This window comes from Apodemus sylvaticus, chromosome 13 (assembly GCF_947179515.1).
Source record: "Apodemus sylvaticus chromosome 13, mApoSyl1.1, whole genome shotgun sequence".
NCBI classification, from domain to species: Eukaryota; Metazoa; Chordata; class Mammalia; order Rodentia; family Muridae; genus Apodemus; species Apodemus sylvaticus.
This window is the reverse complement of record NC_067484.1, coordinates 6,649,691-6,673,242: the sequence shown is the minus strand read 5'-3', so window position 1 is coordinate 6,673,242 and position 23,552 is coordinate 6,649,691. Positions and strand designations below refer to the sequence as shown.

The 23,552-nt window shown below is 39.1% G+C and overlaps 1 protein-coding gene across 5 annotated transcripts in view; it reads left to right on the top strand.

Annotated features, from left to right (window-relative positions):
- Nucleotides 1-16,375: 16,375 nt before the first annotated feature.
- The window catches only part of Cd226 (CD226 molecule), a 131,101-nt gene continuing 123,924 nt past the window's right edge, over nt 16,376-23,552 (top strand). For 2 of the 5 annotated variants that reach the window (XM_052155253.1, XM_052155249.1), the window contains exons 1-2: nt 16,376-16,570; nt 19,317-19,382. Coding sequence is in view for 1 of the 5 variants with exons in the window: in XM_052155246.1 (XP_052011206.1) it covers nt 16,558-16,570 (13 nt within the window). In the remaining 4 variants the exon portion in view is untranslated. Of the gene's footprint in view, nt 16,571-19,316; nt 19,383-21,857; nt 21,877-23,552 lie in introns of those variants that run through there. The other 3 variants (XM_052155246.1, XM_052155247.1, XM_052155251.1) reach the window with 2 other exon arrangements.

Genomic DNA, 23,552 nt, shown 5'->3' with positions numbered 1-23,552 from the left:
AAGTTTCTTTTCTATTAGTTTCAGTGTGTCTGGTTTTATGTGGAGGTCCTTGATCAACTTGGACTTGAGCTTAGTACAAGGGGATAAGAATGGATCAATTCGCATTCTCCTGCATGCCAGCACCATTTGTTGAAAAGGCTGTCTTTTTTTCCCCCACTGGATGTGTTCTGCTCCTTTGTCAAAGATCAAGTGACCATAGGTGTGTGGATTCATTTTTGGGTCTTCAATTCTATTCCATTGGTCCACTTGCCTGTCTCTGTGCCAATACCATGCAATTTTTAACACTATTGCTCTCTAGTATTGCTTGAGGTCTGGGATACTAATTCCCCCAGAAGTTCTTTTACTGTTGAGAATAGTTTTAGCTATCCTGGGTTTTTTGTTATTCCAGATAAATTTGAGAATTGCTTTTGCTAACTCTGTGAAGAACTGAGTTCGGATTTTGATGGGGATTGCATTGAATCTGTATATTGCTTTTGGCAAGATGGCCATTTTAACTATATTAATCCTGCCAATCCACAAGCATAGCAGATTTTTCCATTTTCTGAGGTCTTCTTCGATTTCCTTCTTCAGAGACCCGAAGTTCTTGTCATACAGATCTTTCACTTGTTTGGCTAGAGTCACACCAAGATATTTTATATTGTTTGTGGCTACTGTGAAGGGTGACATTTCCCTAACTTCTTTCTCAGCCTGCTTATCCTTTGAGTATAGGAAGGCAACTGATTTGCTTGAGTTGATTTTATAACCAGCCACTTTGCTGAAGTTGTTTATCGCTGTAGGAGTTCTCTGGTGGAGTTTTTTGGGCCACTTAAGTATACTATCGTGTCATCTGCAAATAGTGATAATTTTACTTCTTCCTTTCCAATTTGTATCCCTTTGACCTCCTTATGTTGTCTAATTGCTCTAGCTAGAACTTCAAATACTATATTGAAAAGTTATGGTTTTAAAAAAGTTAAGCAATCCCTGATTTTAGTGGGATTGCTTCAAGTTTCTCTCCATTTAGTTTGATGTTGGCTACTGGTTTGCTGTATATTGCTTTAATTATGTTTTTGTATGGGCCTTGAATTCCTGTTCTTTCCAAGATTTTTGGCATGAAAGGATACTGAACTTTGTCAAATGCTTTTTCTGCATCTAATGAAATGATCATATGGTTTTTTTCTTTGAGTTTGTTTATGTAGTGGATTGTATTGATGGATTTCCGTATATTGAACCATCCCTGCATCCCTGAGAAGAAACCAACTTGATTGTGGTGATTGATTGTTTTGATGTGTTCTTGGATTCGGTTGGCAAGAATTTTATTGAGTATTTTTGCATCGATATTCATAGGGGAAATTGGTTAAATAGTACTCTATTGTGTATATATACCACATTTTCTGTATCCATTCCTCCACTGAGGGATATCTGGGTTCTTTTGAGCTTCTGGCTATTATAAATAAGGCTGCTATAAGCATAGTGGAGCATGTGTCCTTATTACATGCTGTGGAATCCTCAGGGTATATGCCCAGCTTTCATTGTGCCCCATAAATTTGGGTGTATTATACCTTCATTAATTTCTAAAAAGTCTTTGATTTCTTTCCTTACTTCTTTACCAAAGTATCAATGTGTAGAGCATTGTTCAGCTTCCATGTGTATGTGGGCTGTCTGTTGTTTTTGTTGGTATTGAAGACCACCCTTACTCCATAGTGGTCTGATAGAAGGCATGGGATTAATTCCATCTTGTTATATCTGTTGAGGTCTGTTTTGTGACTAGTTATATAGTCAGTTTTGGAGAAGGTACCATGAGGTGCTGAGAAGAAAGTATATATATATATATATATATTTTCGAGACAGGGTTTCTCTGTATAGCCCTGGCTGTCCTGGAACTCACTCTGTAGACCAGGCTGGCCTCAAACTCAGAAATCTGCCTGCCTTTGCTTCCCAGAGTGCTGGGATTAGAGGCGTGCGCCACCACTGGCCGGCATATTCTTTTGATTTAGGATGAAATATTCTATAGATATATATTAAATCCATTTGGTATAAAACTTCTATTAGTTTCACTGTGCATTTGTTTAGTTTGTGTTTCCCTGATCTGTGTGTGTAAGCCGTCTCAGCACCCCTTGGTGACCAGTTTTTCCTTAGCACAGAGTGCTGTGGCACTGCCCAGCTCCTGGGTGCAGGTGGGGTCCTGGAGGGCTGAGTTCCCAGTGATATTACTCTCAGGTGTACCCTCAGTCCCTGGCTATAACAGCCTGCTCAGTGGCAGGAGTGAAGATGGTGGCCTCACCTCTAACTGTGGGACTCCCTGCAGAGCAGATGTCCCCTGGCAGGATAGATGCACAGATGGCTGTGGTGCTGCACAGCTCCTGGGTGCAGGTGGGGAGCTGGTGGACTGAGTCTCAAGTAATCTTTTTTTCCTTATTTATTTATTTATTTATTTATTTATTTATTTATTTAGTATCTTCTTTACATTGCCAATGGTAAAACCTTTCCCAATTTCCCCCCTCCCCAAAGCCCTCCTCCCCAAAGATTCCCTACCCCTCCTCTCACCCCTGCCTCCATGTATATGCCCCTCTACCTGACACAGCCCCACCTCCCCCCAACTTCCTCCCCCCCCAAATCTGTTTCCCTTTGTTGTGGCCTCTATTGAGCCTTTACCTGACCAAAGACCACTCCTCCCACTGATGCCCAAAAAGGCCTTCCTCTGCCACATTTTTGGCTGGAACCATGTATACCCCTTGGTTGATGGTTCAGTCCCTGGGAGTCTTGGGGTGTCTGAAGTTATTGTTCTTCCCATGGGGCTATATACCCCTTTAGTTCCTCCGGACCACCCTCCAGATCCTCCGTTGGGGATCCCAAGCTCAGCCCAATAGTTGGTTGCTAGTTTCTGCCTCTGAATTTCTAAGGCTCTGTCCGGGCACCTCTGGAGACAGCCATGGCATGCTCCTTTTGGTACATGCTTCTTGTCATAGTGTCAGTGTTTGGTGACTGTTTATAGGATGAATCCCCAGGTGTTCCCTGCATTCCTGGCTGCACAGTCTGCTCAATCACAGGAGCAAAGATGGCAGCCTCAGCTCTAAAGGTGGGACTCCCTATAAATGAGGGACTACCGGCAGGGCTGATGTCCCTTGGCAGAATAGGCACACAGGTGGCCGTGGTCCTCCCCAGCTCCTGGGTGCTGGTGGGATCCTGGAAGACCATGTCCCAGCTGATCTGACACCTGGGTGTTCCCTGTGTTCTTGGCTGCAACAGCCTACTTAGTTGCAGGAGTGAAGATCAACCCAATTTTCTAGGATTTTAAACAATTCTGCTTTCCTAAAAGTTTTAGAGGGTGCTGCAATGTTTAGTAATGACCATGCTGTTTTATATAAGTCTGAAATTGAGTCAATTTTAGTGAGGAGAGAGCAAAGTGATTGCAAGTCTTCTGAGCCCAAGTTAATGTCCTTCTGGTTATGCTGAAAAGGTGACTCACTATCCACCCAGGCACTTGGCAGGAGCCATCTGGCAGAGGCACCGGGATGGCACCAAAGGACCATTAAAGTTATGCTGTGTCCTTCTCCTTTTGTAGCTGAGACAATTGTAAATTCACTTGCTGATGTGATAAATAATCTAGAGATATTCCACAAACCATTTACCAGGTTCCCCAAAATGGTGACAATTTACAGGACTTAAAACAATGTCAAACTAGGACATTGCCATTACTACAGTAGGCTTAACTCACTCAGATTCCCCAAGTTTTGCTTAAATTCATTTGAGTCTGAATGTCTTTAAAAAAGCACACCCAACAGGGAGGGTTATCATAGGAAATAATTTATTTACATTGCTGACCTTGGGAGTATTATAGAAAAAAGAAACATTTTCTATGGTTGCTTATCAACAAAACTCAGGGGGTTTCCTAACTGTGGTGAAGCTCATTTATCATCTACTGAGTGGACGGAAGAGGTCTACATTGCCATAGGTAGACAGACAGTGGATATTAAGGTTAAAATCGTGGACTCTGTAAGCAAGTATCTGGACTTGAATCCTGGCTTGCCAAGTAGTAGATGTCAGGAGGAGTACATTAGATAAGTCACCTGAAAATAGTAACAATTTCTTGGTAGTATACTTTTAAGATTTAAAAACCGATTAAATGGATTTGTCTGGACCCTAGCTTTGCCCATTAATTTGGATACTCTAAGCACTGTTAGCTCATTCTTATTCCTAGTGTCAGCTGCTAGTTGTTGTGGGTTTGGTTTAATGATGCTTGACTATGTTAATCTGGGTTCCCAAAATTGCATGAGAATTCACATGCCCACACATAAGATACTGAAACCAAACGTAACTTGGTTTTTATTGGTAAATAAAGTTTCCCAGGCAAGCAAACAAGGAAGAAGGAGGAGGGAGAGAGATCCACTATGTTGGGAAAAGGAGAGAAAAGACACCACACCTGAGAGATGCAGGACAGAGAGCATAGCCGCCATGCAGGAGCCAAGGGATCTTGATCCAAGAGAGATGCACATCTGGGTCTAGAGCAGCAAAGATAGTATATAGATTTTAGTAAGTAATAACTCAGGAAGATGGGGGGGCGTGTATTAGCCATGTGAATGTTAGGAAGTGGCCCAACCATTGAGTTGCTTTAGGCATATCAAATTATAAAGCCTATGTGTCTTTTATTTGCAAACCCTGAACATTGGGGCACACAGTGAGGAATGTGTCCCCACTGCTGGGATCAAATGATTAGATTAATTGGGTACAGCTACAGCTAATATCTAGCAACATTCTCTACTTCGGACCACAGTTGTGACATTGTGCTAGGACTCAGGTAGGTAATTCACATTATCCTTCCTGTTCTTCATGATGACCTCCCCATTCTGGTCCTTAGTCCTGTAGCAATCTGTTTGCAGGTACCCTTTCTCTTACCTCAATTCCATTTATTAAAAACTCCAACTCCTGATATAAAACCAGGTCTCTTCACCTCTTGAAATATATTCTTTGTTCTACTGCAGTCTATTTGCAGAAAACCACACTTCCACATGACATTTTATTCAGCAAGACAAAGTTCATTTAAGGTACCAAACTGGAGTCACCACAGTCAACTTCCAGCCCTTGTCACAATGTGATATGAAATTTTAGCTAAAGCAGTGTTTCCTTTATGAACTGGATTGTCCTTGTGTTTGGTGCCTGAGTGTTCAGGATTGGTATTCTGAATGTTTCTTGTACTTTGATATATAACTCCTACTTTGTTTTTGCAAAAAAATTTTCTATGATTTTGTTGAAAGTATTTTCGGTGCCTTTGGCTTGAGTTTCTTCTTCTTCCTCTATTCCTAATATCTGTAGATTTGGTACTTTTATAATGTGGTTTGTCAAGAACCAGCCTCAGCTTGGAGAGTGGTTCTTGAGAAGAAGTGTGTCTGGGAATGGCAAAACAGAGACTTGAAGTCAAATGGGTTACAAGCAGATGACCTATGTTGTGCTTGAGACAGCTTTTCAGATAACTCTCTGCTCAAGATAACCTTCTCTGATAAAACTTGAAATAAGAAATTGGTGAGTCAAACAAAAATCTCAGAGGTAAGTCTTACCAACAGAGTACAATACCTGGAAGAAAGAATCTCAGGTTTTGAACAAAATGTAGTAGAAATGGATATCCCATTCAAGGAAAATGTTAAATATAAAAAAGAACATCATCACAAATCATTGAGGAAATCATCCCCACTATGGAAACACCAAATCTATGGATAACAGGATTAGAAGAAGGGGAAGAAACTCAAGTCAATGCACAGAAAAATCATAGAAGAAAATGTCACAAAACCAAAGCAGGAGGTACCTATCAAAGGTACAAGAAACATCCAAATACCAATCCTAAACATTTAGGCACCAAACACAAGGATAACCAAATTATAAATCACATATCACACTGTGACTATGGTGACTCCCATTTTGGTACCTCAGATGAACTTAGTCTCGATGAGAAAAATGTCAGTAATGGAAAGGGGAAACTTCTTATCACATCATAGAACTTTCTCCAAAATTGACAACCTATTTTTACATGAAGCAAGTCTCAATGGATACAATAAAATAATGCCCTACTCCTATCTGACTAAAATAAATTAAAACCAAATATACAAAAATGGAAACAAAAGAAAGTTTTCAAATTCACTGAAATTGAACAACTCACTAGTGAAGGAAAAATGGGTCAAAACAAAATTAAAAACTTATTTTAGAATTGAATAAATGGAAACAAAACATATCTAAATACAAAATATTGGACTTAATGAAGGCAATTCAAAAAGGCAAGGTCATAATGCTACCTACATACATACCTATCTACCTGCCCTTCCCCCCCAATTCTCCACAGGAGAGATTTCATATTAACAACTTGGTGGTGCACCTGAAAGTGCTAGAAAAGAAAGAAAAAAATAATGCTCAAAAGTAGAAGGAAAGAAATAATCAAATGCAGGGCTGATATCAATAAATAGAAACAAAAAATTACAAAGATTCAATTAAATGAAAAGTCAGTCTTTTGGGAAAAATCAATAATATTGTGATCATAATCTGAAAAAAGTCTTTTCAATAATAAAATGAAAAAGGATCATTAGCAAAGTATATAATGAATAAATAGAAGTGCTGGGGACCATCAAGATGGTTCCGCAGGTAAAGGTACATGCCAGTGAATTTAATGACCTGAGTTTGATTTCAGGAAGCACAGGTTGGAAGGAGAAATAGACTCCTGTTGGTTGTTTTCTGATCTCTATATGAGTGTCAAGCTACAAGTGTTCCCCTTAACTCAAGCACACAAACACATATAGACACAAATGCACACATGTGCACACATATGCACATACCCATCTACAGAATACATAAATGCAATGCAAACATATATACAATACATACTTATTCATAAATGAATTAAGTAATAAAAAAGAGAAATGTTTGGCACATAACAACAATCTAGCCATCACCAGCCTGGGTCCTTACAGTTAGACAATTAGGTGAAAAGACTAGCAAAGCTCATGGTGACCCTTGGAGTGTAGACCCAAGGACCATGAACAATGATCTGCTAATCAGAGCAGCTACTGTGAGAGCAAGGATGGCATCAGTAGAAGTAGAAAAGGAAGAGTTTGATTTTATAGGTATTTTTAATGAACATTCTTCCATATTTGGTGACATAAAATAACATGTTAACAAGAACAACTCAGAGATGGCATTGAGGTTGGACCTAGGTACCACAAAAGGGGCTTATAGCTATCATGAATGCAGTGTGTCTTGGATATCAGTATATCATCCTGAGAAATTCAGTGATATAGGATAAAGGAAAGATCTTTCAAGTTTTGTCTTTATGGAGAGGAAGGGATATGAAATCCTTTAGTCTGTTTATACAAAAATCTAATACATGATCAACATTGGGAATGAAACAGTCTGTGACACAGTTGTACTACAAGGAGAATTATGCCTGATATGCAACTTTGAACTTTGAGGACATTTCTGCTTTTTATTGAGGGCACTGAAGTGGTAGAATAGGTCCTCTGGGAAGGAATTAAAAGAGATAAAGGCATGCTGGTACTCATAATCAAGAAAAGAAACAATACAAGTGGGAAGAATTAAAAAGGCCTCTAGTGAAATAAATATGTGCAAATGAAAGCCAGAAAAGAAAATGGTGTCCTCAATAACATAGGTTTGAGTAAATGGAAAATTTGGTATACCAGACACATACAACTTCATACCCTCTGCATATAGAGTACTGGATTTTACCTTGTGTCAGAAATTTTCTGGGTTATGTTTTCATAGTATTTCTCATTTCCTTGTATTTTCTTTTTGGATCACAGCTGTGAGGAACTGAGAAGCCTTCTAACACTATTCTCACAATATAATATGTCTTTGATGAGTTGATAAAGACATGTACCACCAAGTCTAACAACATGAGTTCAATCCCATATAGGAGAAAGGACATAGTTGTACATTAACACCTCACCCTCACCACGGTGGCATAGAAGTGCCCATCCACTCCTTTACCCAAATACATACATAAATGTAAGAAGATTAAATAAAACTATACAACTAAAAGGATTTGAACAAAGAATAATCACATTAGTTACATGTATGTAGGGCTTAATACATACATGTATATCTTTCTCTGATCCACAGCTTTATGACTTTTTCTCTGAAGCTGTCTTCTCTAGAACCACCCAGAAACTGGCCCATAGATCTGTGGCCAACTGCTTAGTGAACGTTCCAGTATTCTACTTGTCTCTATACCAAGTACCAAGTCTTAAACTAAAATTCATACTTTCACACACAAAAATGGAAGAAAATCAATTTGTATTTTATTTATGAGGGAGACATAATAATGATACTTCCTCAGATACTTATCCATTCTGATATTTGGAATCTGTTAATACGACTTCTCTCGAAGAGAGGGACTTCTCACAAGACAACAGCAAAGACTTTGAGATGGAAACATTATCTGGTATTGTGTGAATGGCTTCCATATAATTACAGGCATCCTTGGACCAGGAGGCACAGTGATAGTCAAAGAGGATATGAACAGAGAAAATGGTCAGAGAGATGCCATGTTGCTGACTTGGAAGGCAGAGAAAGTACCAGGAGTTCAGGAAGCATCTGCTCTGGAGCCGGCAAAGCCCATCAGACATGACCTTGCCTTGAGCCTAGAGGAGGAAGCACAGCTCTGTGGACACATGGGGTTCAGTTCAGACTCATGTTTCATTTTACACCTAAATTTATGGAAATTTATTATAATCCCATGTGGAGAAAAAATAAAGGGTCTTGGAAGACCTAAATTACATTCAGATGTGGAGAGATAATGAGTGAGACAGAAACAGGGAAGGAGATGGGGACAGAGATAGTTTCCAAATCACCAGTTAGAGTGAATAGAGACGAGACATTAGAGCAGTAAAACTCACTATATAGTTAATCCACAAAATCATGAGAACGTTTCACACAGTACTGAGCTTTGGGACTAATTTGTGATTTCATAATAGGTAAGATGATAATTCTGGTCTGTGTAGCAAGAAGAGTCTGCTGTGCAAAATTTCTTCTCTGGAGAGGTAGACTGACGGATGCTGCGCTTCAAAGTTGTTCCTCTAAACGGTTTCCTAAGGATACTGTACCAGTATCATGCCTCTGTCCCAGAGAAGCATGGAGGAAAAGAAATCTGAGGACTGGGACCCTAGAGCTCATCCACAGTTATCCAGTTTCTCTGTTATCAGGAACCTAACATTTCTGACCTAGTTGACATGATGTCTGTAACTTACTAGATTTAAATTATCAGTGAGGGGGCAATTAGGCCAAGGGAAATAAATATGTTCATTTAAGCAGGATGAGAGTGAAGACGGAGGAGTAGAAAGCGGCACTACTGAAGTCCTGAGGTCACCAACTTGATGGAGTCATCTGAGTCTGGTTGCAGTCAAATATTCAAGAAATTCTGCCTCTCCAAGTTCACCACCAGCTTCCAGCAGCACAGTTGCAAGGAATTTTCAGAAAGTTTTGAACAGAAGCTACTTTAAGCCTCATCTGTTCAAAACCTGTCCACCAAAACTGCAGATGGCAGTAGTACAAATTTCCCATTTGAAATCATGCAATATTAATATATGACTAAACCTAAATACAGACTTCCAAGTCACGTTCAAGCGCTTTTTGCGCCAAGAATTTAACTTGAAATCTTGCTTCTAGGAAAATTGGGGCACACACTCTCCAAGATTTCAACCTCTGAAATGCAAGGAAGAATTCAGAAGGAGAGAACTGTGTTGCTTGGCAGGAAGCATGCTGGTATCCTGGCCCCCCACTGCCTTTTATCTTCTGTTACTATGGTGAGTCCTGAAAGTAATGAACTTAGCCTTTTCTCCACAGCTTACCTTGTTTTTTAAAGCTCTGACTAGGCACTCTGACAGAGCCCCCTTTGCTGATTTTAAGAACAAAAACATATTTTGATTTTTGTTAAAAACAAAATAAGAGTTAAGATTATATTTAGGAAACAACTGTTTATAAATACCTATAAGATGCTAGATGGTGCTCCTGTCATTGGGGTATAGACTTGGTGACCAGTACCTAGATTGGACCATATTTGTTAACAGCAGTCAAGAAGAAAGGCTTCAAAACATTTGATGTGTTCATCCTTAAGTTGATGGCACAGAGACAGATCTCTCTCTCTCTCTTTCTCTCTCTCCCTCTCCCCCCCCCCTCTCACACACACACACCAAGGCAAAAGTAATAATTTTACATACATAGTATTAAATAAGAAAGAAATTAAACCATTTTTAGTTGTAAACTGGTTCAAACACTTATTTTGTGATGAGCTGACTCTTCTGTGTGTGGTGTGAGAGAGATGGTTCTTGTATACTGACAGTTTCCTGTCATGTGCATACATAGAAAGCAAGTTTAGCTCCTATTGCTTACAGATAAGGTTGGATTGTTTTGTCTGACTCTATTACCTTCCCCAGGCTCCCATGTCCTTGGGAAATATAACTTACTTTTTATTGAGGCCTTGAGTACCGAGAAGAGACCATCTGTCCCAATTTCCTCTACAGCTTGCAATAGTAGCAGATTTTTGTTTCTGAAGCCAGGGCCAACTTGACTGAAGAATGGGTAAAGGACCACAGCCTCCCATGTGAGCTGACTTCTAATTATTTTTTTTAATTTTTATTAGATATTTGTTTTATTTACATTTCAAATGGTATTCCTTTTCCTAGTTATCCCTCCAAAAATCCCTTATCCCATCCCCCCTCCACAGCTCACCAACCTCCACCTCTTCCTGACTGGTATTCCCCTACTCTGGGGCATCAAGCCTTCACAGGACCAATAGCTTCTCTTCTCATTGATGTCTGAAATGGCCATCTTCTGCTACACATGTACACATGGGTCCCTCCATGTGTACTCTTTGGTTGGTGGCTTAATCCCTGGGAGCACTGGGGGTACTGGTTGGTACATATTATTGTTCCTCCTGCAGGGATGCCGTCCTCTTCACCTCCTTCAGTCCTCCATTGGGCCTCTTTGAGCTCCTCCATTGGGGAACATATGATCAGTCCATTGATTGGCTGTGAGACATGGATATTTTGATCCACCTTCCAATAAGGATCAAAGTATCCACACTTTGGTCTTCCTTCTTCTTGAGCTTCATGTGGTCTGTGAGTTGCATCTTGGGTGTTCTGAGCTTTGGTGCTAATATTCACTTATCAGCAAGTGCATACCCTGTGTGTTCTTTTGTGATTGGGTTACCTCACTCAGAATGATATTTTCTAGCTCCATCCATTTGCCTAAGAATTTCATGAATTCATTGTTTTTAATAGCTAAGTAGTATTCCATTGTGTAAATGTACCACATTTTCTGTATCCATTCCTCTGTTGAGGAACATCTGGGTTCTTTCTAGCTTCTGGCTATTATAAAAAAAAGTTTCTATGAACATAGTGAAGCATGTGTCATTATTACATGTTGGAGCATCTTCTGGGAATATGTCCAGGAGGGGTATAGGTGGGTCCTCAGGTAGTGCTATGTCCAATTATCTGAGGGACCACCAAACTGATTTCCAGAGTAGTTTTACCAGTTTGCAATCCCACCAGCAATGCAGGAGTGTTCCTCTTTCTCCACATCCTCTCCAGTATCTGCTGTCCTCTGAGTTTTTATCTGGCCATTCTGACTGGTGTGAGGTGAAATCTCGGGGTTGTTTTGATTTGTATTTCCCTGATGATTAAGGATGTTGAACATTTATTTAGGTGTTTCTCAGCCATCCAGTATTCTGCAGTTGAGAATTTGTTTAGCTCTGTACTCCTTTTAATAACTTTTAATAGGGTTATTTGCTTCTCTGGAGTCTAACTTCTTGAGTTTTTTTGTATACATTGGATATTAGCCCTCTATTGGATGTAGGATTGGTATATCTTTTCCCAATCTGTTGGTTGCTGTTTTGTCCTATTGACAGTGTCCTTTCCCTTCAGAAGCTTTGCAATTTTATGAGGTCCCATTTGTCAATTCTTGATCTTAGAGCATAATCTACTGGTGCTTATAAATTCATAAATTCAGGAAAATTTCCCCTGTGCCCATGTGCTCCACGTTCTTCCCCACTTTCTTTTCTATTAGATTCAGGATATCTTGTTCTATGCGGAGGTCCTTGATCCACTTGGACGTGAGCTTTGTACGGGGAGATAAGAATGGACCCATTTGCATTCTTCTACATGTTGACTGCCAGCACCATTTGTTGAAAATGTTGTCTTTTTGCCACTGGATGATTTTAGCTCCTTTGTCAAAGACCAGCAGTGTGTGGGTTCCTTTCTGGGTCTTCATTTCTATTCCATTGATTTACCTGTCTGCCATTGTACAAATACCATTGTTCTTTTACTATGGCTCTGTAGTATAGATTGAGGTCAGGGATGGTGATTCTGCCAGTGGTTCTTTTATTGTTGAGAATAGTTATTGCTATCCTGGGTTTTTTTGTTCCAGATAAATTTCTCTTTCTAACTCTATGAAGAATTGAGTTGGAATTTTGATGGGGATTGCATTGAAATCTGTAGATTGCTATTGGCAAGATGGCTATTTTTTCTGTATTAATCCTGCTAATCCATGAGCATGGGAGGTCTTTCCATCTTATGAGGTCTTCTTCAATTTCTTTCTTCAGAGACTTGAAGTTCTTGTAATACAGATCTTTCTCTTCTTTGGTTAGAGTCACACCAAGATACTTTGTATTGTTTGTGACTATTGTGAAGGGTGTCATTTCCCTAATTTCTTTCCCAGTCTGTTTATCCTTGGAGTATAGGAAGGCTACTGATTTGTGTGAGTTAATTTTATATCTAGCCACTTTGATGAAGTTGTTTATCAGCTATAGGAGTTCTCTGGTGGAATTTTTTGGGTCATTTAAGTATACTATCATATCATCTGCAAATCATGATACTTTGACTTTTCCATTCCAATTTGTATCCCTTTGACCTCCTTTTGTTGTCTGATTGCTCTGGCTAGGACTTTGTGTACTATTTTGAACAGGTAGGGGGAGAGTAGACAGCCCTATCTAGTCCCTGATTTCAGTGAGATTGTTTCAAGTTTTTCTCCATTTAGTTTGATGTTGACTACTGGTTTGCTGTATATTGCTTTTACTATGTTTAGGTATGGGCCTTGAGTTCCTGATTTTTCCAAGATTTTTTATCATGAAGAGGTGTTGGATCATTTGTCAAATGATTTCTCAACATCTAAAGAAATGATCATGTTTTTTTTTCTTTGAGTTTGTTTATATAGTGGATTACATTGATGGATTTCCGTATATTGAACCATCCCTGCATCCCTGGGATGAAGCCTACTTGGTCATGGTTGATGGTCATTTTGATGTGTTCTTGGATTCGGCTGGCAAGAATTTTATTGACTATTTTTGCATCAATATTCATAAGAGAAATTGGTCTAAAATTCTTTCTTTTTGGGTTTTTGTGTGGTTTAGGTATCAGAGTAATTGTGGCTTCATAGAATGAATTGGATAGTGTTCCTCTTGTTTCAATTTTGTGGAATAGTTTGAAGAGTATCGGTATTAGGTATTTCTTTGAAGGTCTGATAGAACTCTGCATTGAACCCATCTGGTCCTGGGCTATTTTTGGTTGGGAGACAATTAATGACTGCTTCTATTTCTTTAGGGATTACGGAATTGTTTAGAACATTTGTCTGATCCTGATTTAACTTTGGTACCTGGTATCTACCTAGAAAATTGTCCCTTTCATTTAGATTTTCCAGTTTTGTTGAGTATAGCCTCTTGTAGTAGGATCTGATGATTTTTTTGGATTTCCTCAGTATCTGATGTTATGTATCCCTTTTCATTTCTGATTTTGCTGATTTGGATACTGTCTCTGTGCCCTCTGCTTAGTTTGGCTAAGGGTTTATCTATCTTTATCTCTCTCGTTGGTTTTTTTCAAAGAACCAGCTCTTGGTTTGGTTGATTCTTTCTATAGTCCTTTTTGTTTCTACTTGGTTGATTTCAGCCCCAAGTTTGATTATTTCCTGCAGTCTATCCTCTTAGGTGTATTTGCTTCTTTTGTTCTAGAGCCTTCAGATGTGCTGTTAAGCTGCTAGTGTATGCCCTTTCCAGTTTCTTTTTGGAGGCACTCAGAGCTATGTTTTTTCCTCTTAGCACTGCTTTCATTCTGTCCCATAAGTTTGGTTATGTTATGCCTTATTTTTCATTAAATTCTAAAAAGTCTTCAATTTCTTTCTTTATTTCTTCCTTGTCCAAGTTATCGTTGAGTAGAATGTTGTTCAGTTTCCATGTGTATGTGGGCTTTCTGTTGTTTTTGTTCTTATTGAAGACCAGCCTTAGTCCCTGGTGATCTGATAGAAGGCATGGAATTATTTCAATCTTCTTATATCTGCTGAGGTCTGTCTAGTGACTGAGTTATATGGTCAGTTTTGGAGAAGGCACTGTGAGGTGCTGAGAAGAAGGCATATTTTGTTTTAAGATAAAATGTTCTATAGATATCTGTTAAATCCATTTGGTTCATAACTTCTGTTAGTTTCACTGTTTCTCTGTTTAGTTTGTGTTTCCCTCTTCTGTCCATTGATGAGAGTAGGGTGTTGAAGTCTCCCACTATTATTTTTTGAGGTGCAGTGTGTACTTTGAGCTTTAGTAAAGTTACTTTTATGAATGAGGGTGCCCTTTTATTTGGAGCATATATGTTCAGAATTGAGAGTTCAACTTGGTAGAGTTTTCCTTTCATGAGTACGAAGTGTCCTTCCTTACCGTTTTTGATTACTTTAGGTTGAAAGTAGATTTTATTTGATATTAGGATGGCTACACTAGCTTTTTTATTGGGACTGTTTGCTTGGAAAATTGTTTTCCAGCGTTTTTGTTTTTTGTTTTGTTTTTTTTTTTTTTTCGAGACAGGATTTCCCCATGTAGCCCTGGCTGTCCTGGAACTCACTCTGTAGACCAGGCTGGCCTTGAACTCAGAAATCCTCCTGCCTCTGCCTCCCAAGTGCTGAGATTAAAGGTGTGTGCCACCACTGCCCGACTGTTTTCCAGCCTCTTAATCTGAGGTAATATCTGTATTTGTGCCTGAGGTGTGTTTCCTGTATGCAGCAAAATGTTGGGTCCTGTTTATAGATCCAGTCTTTTAGTCTATGTCCCTTTATTGGAAAATTGAGTCCAATGATTAAGAGATTAAGCAGAAATGATTGTTGTTTCCTGGTATTTTTGCTATTGGAAGTGGAGTTATGTTTGTGTGGCTCTCTTCCTTTTGGATTTTAAAAGAAGATTAATTTCTTACTTCTTCTAGTGTGTAGTTTCCCTTCTTTTGTTAATGTTTTCCATTCATTATCCTTTGAAGGGCCATATTTGTGGATATTGTGTATATTTATTTTTGTCATGGAATACCTTGCTTTCTCCATTTATGGTAATTGAGAGATTTGCTGGGTATAGCAGCCTGGGTTGGCATTTGTGTTTCCTTAGGGTCTGTATGATATCTGCCCAGGATCTTCTGGCTTTCTCAGTCTCTGGTGAGAAGTCTGGTATAATTCTGATAGGTCTGCCTTTATATGTTACTTGACCTTTTTTCCTTATGGCTTTTAACATTCTTTCTTTGTTTAGTGCATCTGGTATTTTGATTATTATGTGACTGGAGGAATTTCTTTTCTGATACAATCTATTTGGGTTCTGTAAATGTCTTGTATGTTCATGGGCATCTTCTTTCTTTAGGTTAGGGAAGTTTTCTTCTATAATTTTGTTGAAGACATTTACTGGCCCTTTAAATTGGACATCTTCACTTTCTCTCTACCTATAATCCTTAGGTTTGGTCTTCTCATTGTGTCCTGAATTTCCTAGATGCTTTGGGTTAGGAACTTTTTGCATTTTGTATTTTTTTTTTTTACTGTTGTGTCAATGCTTTCTATGGTATCTTCTGCATCTGAGGTCTCTCTTTTATCTCTGTTCTGTTGTTGATGCTTGCATCTATCTATAATTTCTGACATCTTTCCTAGGTTTTCTATGTCCAGAGTTGTTTTCTTTTGTGATTTCTTTATTGAATTCTGCAGAGAAAGGAAAATGCCTTGTCTAAAGTCCCAGAGATGCTGTCTGCATTACAAGAAACTTCAGCCTCCCTGTAATAGAATGAATGCCATTGTAGCTGGGCAAGGATCTAGGCTTCCTCAGTGGATGGAAGACTGGGAGTGCCATGGCTGGTCACACAGGGATTAATGTGTGAACCCAAGTCACTGTGAAGCACACACTCTTGCTTCTAGAATGACAATGACTTTCTCTTACTTGTAACCACAACAGAGATCTAATTGTTATCAAATGGTGGCAGCACAGAGCATTGTGGAATACAGAGGATGGCAGAGGAGTGATGTTAGGAGGCTGGTTCTGAGGGGAAGAGATACTGGATATCAGAAAGCCCCTGTCTATCAGTACAGATGAGCTGTCTGCTCCTTCCTGTTTCTTTCTTAGGAACCTATCCATTCAGATCCTTAGCATTTGGCTAGGTCTTGCACTTACAGTCTGCATTCCTGTTAATATCCTTGCAAGAATACATTTCTTGGAAATCTTAAGACAAGCACCACAACAAAGGTGAAGAACAGAAGAGGAAGGAAAGGACAGTGGCAAAGGCAGCATGGATTCAGAGACGTAGACCCTAGGCAATGTGTAAGGCAGGTGAGGAGAGCATGGGTTCTCTGCTGCTTTCTGTGGTAGTCTCTGTTTCATGTTTATAGGACTATGTGAAGTGCATAAAGCTTGTGGTCTCTATGTCTTGTCAATGGGACTGTGCAAGATGCATTAAAGCTCTATGTTTAGCATATTACGGAAGTCTTCCATGCCTAAATACAGATCTGTGTAATCATTGCAGAGCAAAACAGTCTCCTGAGTGCATCTGTCACAATGCACACACCCCTTAAATAATTATCTTTTTTAGTTTTGCTAAGATTACCTGTTCTAGGAAACATCTTTTGTTTTTAATTTTTTTTATTCGATATAATTTATTTACATTTCAAATGATTTCCCCTTTTCTAGACCCCCCACTCCCCGAAAGTCCCGTAAGCCCCCTTCTCTTCCCCTGTCCTCCCACCCACCCCTTCCCACTTCCCCGTTCTGGTTTTGCTGAATACTGTTTCACTGAGTCTTTCCAGAACCAGGGGCCACTCCTCCTTTCTTCTTGTACCTCATTTGATGTGTGGATTATGTTTTGGGTATTCCAGTTTTCTAGGTTAATATCCACTTATTAGTGAGTGCATACCATGATTCACCTTTTGAGTCTGGGTTACCTCACTGAGTATGATATTCTCTAGCTCCATCCATTTGCCTAAGAATTTCATGAATTCGTTGTTTCTAATGGCTGAATAGTACTCCATTGTGTAGATATACCACATTTTTTGCATCTAGGAAACATCTTTAGAGGTGATTTTTCTGGGTCTGAGAGTATTTTGTTACAAGTCTTATTTATATCTAAAAACACCCAGAAAGTTCAGAATGTGTGTAAGTTGACTCTTCTACCACGTAAATATTTGCATTTACTCTTATTAATATAGACCATCACCATCATTCTTGCGTCTCTGTTTACATACCTAATCAAACAAAAGTTGGCTTGTAATTATTTTAATTAATTACAGCTCACAATAATAATATTTTTGATGCTTCACATCCTTATCTGTTTTTCTTTAATTGGTAGTATTGGGTAATTTTATAACCTATAGTTTAAAAATATCATTCTTCCCTCTCATACATTTTCTTTATTTTTTCCATTCAGATTCTCATGTGCTATTTCCTTTACTTGTTGTATACTTGACATACTAGGTTTCTAAGTTATTATTAGGAAAAGGAGCTGTTTTAATTTTCTTAACTTTGGAGCTTTGGTGATATATGTTAAAAGTGGTTTAGAAAAGATGCAAGTTACAGTACAGAAAGAGAGTATAGGGGCACACAATATGTATATGTATATATATATATGTATTATGTATGCATTATGTATGTATGTATTTTGGCAGCAGAGGCATAGATGAATTAAAGGAAAATCTGGAGGCTCTGGCAGTAAGTCAGGAATTGGTTATGAAGGGAATGGCAACAGGAAAGGAAGAGAGAAGAAAGAATGGAAGGAAAGAAGAAAGGAAGAGGGAGGGAGAGGGAGGGAGGACAACCCAATGCAAACCCAAACTGTAAATGTGTAGTTCCCTTTTGTGAATACATAAAACATAAATAAAAATCAAGGACCACAAAAAATACTTACATTGTTTATATGTAGCTATGCTTTAAAACATATTTTTAAAAGGAGGCATGCAATAATTTAGGAGATGGCTCTGTGGATAAAAGACTGGCAAGTGAGAGTGATGTTCATATTCCTAGATCTCTGCTAAAAGTCAGGCAGGTATGGTTGCTGCTTCTATTACTAATACTTATAAGGCATCGATAGGGATCCTGACCATGCTTTGGTTTCAATGGAAATTGTGTCTCAATAAATAAGAACTGTCAATGAAGATACCTGATGTTAACTTCTAGTCTCCCTAGGCAAGCACATATATGTGATTATACCCACACACTCATGTGAACCCTATACACATAAAAAATTGTAAGAAAGGATACAGGATATGGGATATGTCCCAGGATAAATAGGCAATGGGGGCATCAGAGGCTTGTTTAATGCAAATCAGCTTGCAACAACATTTCCACTGTACCAGATGAACACATTTGCACATTAGTTCCCCCCACACGCACACCTCACCACAGCCCCAGACGCTGCAGCTTGCCACTGCTTGCTAGTGCCTGCATGGGGAAAGGGATGAATCCTGTTGTAGAGAATGAGAAGACCCTGAAGCCTGCCTGGAGTTGTAGGCTCTCTAGTCCTGGCCTTAATGTCCCTATTTCTTTCTTGCTTCAAATTTTAGCATTTGATCCAAGTTCCATGAAATAAAGCTGTTAGGTTGCATCCCATTCCAATTGTAAACTAATCTGGCAGATGGAATATTTCAATTGAGATAGGTGCTTACAGGTTTTTGCTGCCCAAGGAATGGAAGGCATTCATAATGATAAGGGTGAAGTTTGGCTTACCTTTTTCCAAATGTCAAGCCAGTTTCCTAAATACTGTTAGAACACCGGTTCTCTCTACTGAATTAAAATGTCATTCCTATCATGTTTTGAAAATTTACAATTCTTCGAGCCTATTTTTGAAGACTGATTCTTACAGAATATAACAGTCATTGCAACTTTATAACACACTTTAATATGTGGCAGTGTGAGATACCCTTCTCTTTTCTTCTTTTAACAAGCATGCCATGATATCCCCATTCAAACAGAGCTCTAGAAAACCAAGACCGTTTCAATTCTGTGACCATTCATAGACACACACCACACAAGTACTAAGGGTCAGTGCCCTTGACTGACCAGTTCTCATGGTCTCAGTTATAATCAGATGGAGAATACAGTCAACACATATAATCCGACCTGTTAAAAAACGTAAGAGATTCTGGGATTTCAGGTAAGTCCTGCAGTATAATTTTTGATGCACTCCCAAATCGTGTCTTAGAGGATTAGCCTCACTCACACATGACTTAACTAATTAAGGATTTCAAAATTTTTCTTTGGTAGAATTTACAAATTTCTCTAATTATTTTTATTGATTATTTTATTTACTTATATTTTAAATGTCCCCCTTCCCAGTCTCCCCTCCATAACTCCCTCTTCCATCCTCCTCCCCTTTGCCTCTATGAAGGTGCTCTTCCATCTACCCACCCACTCCTGCCCGACTGCTCTAGTCCCATTATGCTGGGGCATCAAGCCTCCACAGGATCAAGGGCCTCTCCTTCCATTGATTCCAGATAAGGCAATCCTCTGCTACATAAGCAACTGGAGTCATGGGTCTCTCTATGTGTACTCTTTGGTTGGTGGCTTAGACCCTGGGAGCTCTGGGGGGTCTGGTTGGGCGATATTGTTCTTCCTGTGGGGTTGCAAATCTCTTTAGCTCCTTTATTCCTTCCCCTAGCTCTTCCATTGGGGTCCCTGGACTCAGTACAATGTTTACCTGTGAGTATCTGCATCTGTCTTAGATGTTAGCAGATCCTCTCAGGGGACAGTTGTACCAGGCTCCTGTCAGCAAGTGCTTCTGCTGTTCAGCAAGTGCCCAATAGTGTGGGGGTTTAGTGTCTGCAGATGGGATGGATCCCTAGGTGGGGTACTCTTTGGATGGCCTTTCCTTCATTCTCTGTTCCATATTTTGTCCCTGCATTTCCTTTAGACCGAAACAATTCTGGGTTAAAATTTTTGAGATGGGTGGATGGTCCTATCCCTCAACTGGGGCCCGTGCCTATCTAATGGATATGGTCTCTACAGGTTCTCTCTACCTTTTGTAGGGTATTTCTGCTAATGTCATCCCAGTTGGGTCCTGGGAACTTCTTGCTTCCGTGGTGTCTGGGACTTCTAGTGGCTACCCCAGTTCCCATGCCCCACTGCTACATATTTCTATTCATTTCCTGACCGTCTGTACTTCTCTACCGTCTCTTCCCATACATGATCCTGCTCCCCTTTTATACCTTCCCTTTCTCTCCCCCCCCCCAGAACCTTCCTTCCCTCTACTTCCTATGATTATTTTGTTCCCCCTTCTAAGTAGGATTGAAGCATCCACACTGGTCTTCCTTCTTGTTAAGCTTCATATGTCCTGTGAGTTGTATCATGGGTAGTCTAATTCTTAATAAGCCTTCAGGATCATTCTATTGTAATACATGCTTACATGCATTTATACTATTCAAATTTTATTGTTCTTTTGGATATGACATGCACAAATACTAAATTTTGAATAATTTTGAAGGTTTATAATTTCACTCCCTTTTAAAGTTATCACTATATTAAGTTAAAATTTCAGAATATGGTAAACATTGGCAGAGATTGTGGCCATCCTTACTTTATTTTGGAATGTAACTGAAAGTCTTCTACCTTTTTATCATTTCATTTTAGTATATAGTAAGTTTTCTTTATTACAACAGAAATTTAAAAATTGTTTTGTGTTCTTATGAGGCTGCTTAAAATCATCAAATGATCTTTGGAATTTTAAAGATTAATAATATTTTCTCATAGAGTTCATAACCACCAGCATCTTATTGAGGAATGTGGGCCATTTGTCTGACCTTTGCAGGCCAGTGCTTTCTTCTCTGCTTGTTTGCTCTTTACAAAGTTTGCTACTTTTTCAGACTTGGCTGAACTTAGGCCTACAGGGAAGATCACTTTCTAAATGGCACTATATTCTTCCTCATGAACCATAATATTAGAAAGCCCCTAATGGTTACTTGAACATTTTTTTAAGGAAGTTGGTCAGAGGGCGTATGCAATGCCAAGTCAATAGTTCCTCTTATTGCAAAGCTTCCTAGTCGCCATTCAGTGGTTTTAGTTTCTAGCAATCTTAATGATTATCCTTGTTCATTGTTTGATCACATATTATGAAAAGACAACATATATCTACAAAGGATGTTTTTCTGTAGGGCAGTTCAATTTTTCTATTAGGATAAATTTAAATTATTGTGAGGTGCAATTTGTATGTAAAAGATGAGGTAAATACTTTATTTCCCATCTCTTATATTTTGTTAGAACAATATGCTGGTCTAATAACCAAGTCTAGAAACTTATAGGAAAGAGACAAAAAGTAGTTAATGTGGTATTTGTAGTGATATGATTTGTTTTTACTGTGTCTCCTACTTCAGCCAACAGATAGTAACACCAAAGAACATTGCTTTGTTTTAAAATGATAAAAATGCCTTTTGTAAGGGTCCACAGCAATACTGAAGTAATCTGTCTGTCCCTGTAAGTGGTGACAAATCTTCATTCTGCTCGACTGATTTTCCTGTCTTCTTGTCTTCATTTGTTTTTCTAGGGAAAACTTTGAGAGTGGAACAGATTCATCAGTCTCAAGCTGATTCAATTGTTTGCTTCCTGATTGATTGCTGATCATATGACAGTCATATTTTTCTATTTGCTGATTGAAGGTATATAGCTTTATGTTGAGGAGAATAATTATATATTTCTAGTACTCTCATCATTGGGTGCCTTGCATTCCTTTGGCAATTATATAAAGATATTTGTTAAGCATTTTGTATTATAAACTTTTTAAATTCTCTTTTAAATTAAATTTTTCTTTATTTACATCTCAAATGTCGTCCTCCTTCTGATTCCCCCCCCCCACACACCAGAGTTTCTCCCCCATACCTCTGCCCCTTTGTCTCTGGCTATCTCCACAACTTGGGTTATCAAATCTCTACAGGATTAGGGACATCCTCTCTCTCAGAGGCCAGACAAGGCTCCCAGTCCATAAGTGTTGGGAGCCTTGGACTAGCCTGTGTTTGCTCTTTGCTTGGTGGCTTAGTCTCTAGGAGCTCCCAGGAGTTTGGGTTAGTTGATCCTGTTGATCTTTTATGGAGTTGCCATCCCCTTCAGTTCCTTCTATCTTTCTCCTAACTCTTCCCTAGAGGTTCCTGACTTTAGTTCAGTGCTCAGCTGTGAGTATCTGCATCTGTCTCAGCAGTTGGTAGAGCCTCTCCGAGGACAGCCATATCCTCAGAGACAGCTCCTGTCTGCAAGCACGGCATCAGTAACAGTGTCAGGGATTGGGGCCTATCTATGGGACAGATCCCAAGTTGGGCTGGTCACTGGGCTGCCTTTCCTTCAGTTTCTGCTCCATGATGTCCCTACATTTCTTTATGAATCAGCTGAAAAATATGTTATTAATGCTTATTACTTATATTTCTATTGCTTTGAAAAAATATCACAAGCAACAACAGCAACTTAGGAAAGAAGAGGTTTATTTTAGTTTTCAGTTCCAAGAAGACAGAAGCAAAAATGGCAGGGAAGTAGTATTAGGAAACTGGTGGATCACATCCAGGGCGAGAGAGAGAGAGAGAGAGAGAGAGAGAGAGAGAGAGAGAGAGAGAGAGAGAGAGAGAGAGAGAGAGAGAAACAGACAATAGACAGAGAGAAACACATACACACAGAGAGATAGAGAGACAGAAAGACAAACACACACACACACACACACACACACACACACACAGACAGACATACAGAGAGAATGGGAAGTGGGAACATGGCTATAAATGTTCAAAGCACCCCCCTCCCAGCAGAGATGCATTTCCTTTTGCAAGGGCTCCACCTTGTAAAGGTTATATAACATAACCAAGAGCACCACCCACAATGCATAAAACCACTACAGTTCCATCAAGAAAAGTGCTTGTCTTGGTTCTGTCTACAGCTACAATAACAATAACCTTGCAATAGGATAAAGTTATCATGAGAGTGATGATGAAGTTAACGATGATGATAGTAATGGTGTGTGTACATGTGTGTGTGTGTGTGTGTGTGTGTGTGTGTGTGTGTTTGCTGTGGAAACAGATATAAGAAGTGAGTGCAAAAGATATTATAATTTGTGAAAAATTACTCTTATAAATCTGAGATTGAATGAGATAGGGAGTAGAAAAAGCAATCTATATATATAGTTATATATACAGATATAAGTTATAGCTTTTGTTATAGCTGACTCTCATTTTAAAAGCACTTTATATGTATAGACGATGACTATTTTGCCAATGTCTGAGATTCTATTCAGAGCCCACTGAAACATTTTGAGGATTGTTTGGTGTAACATAAGAATATAAAATTTATACTGTAA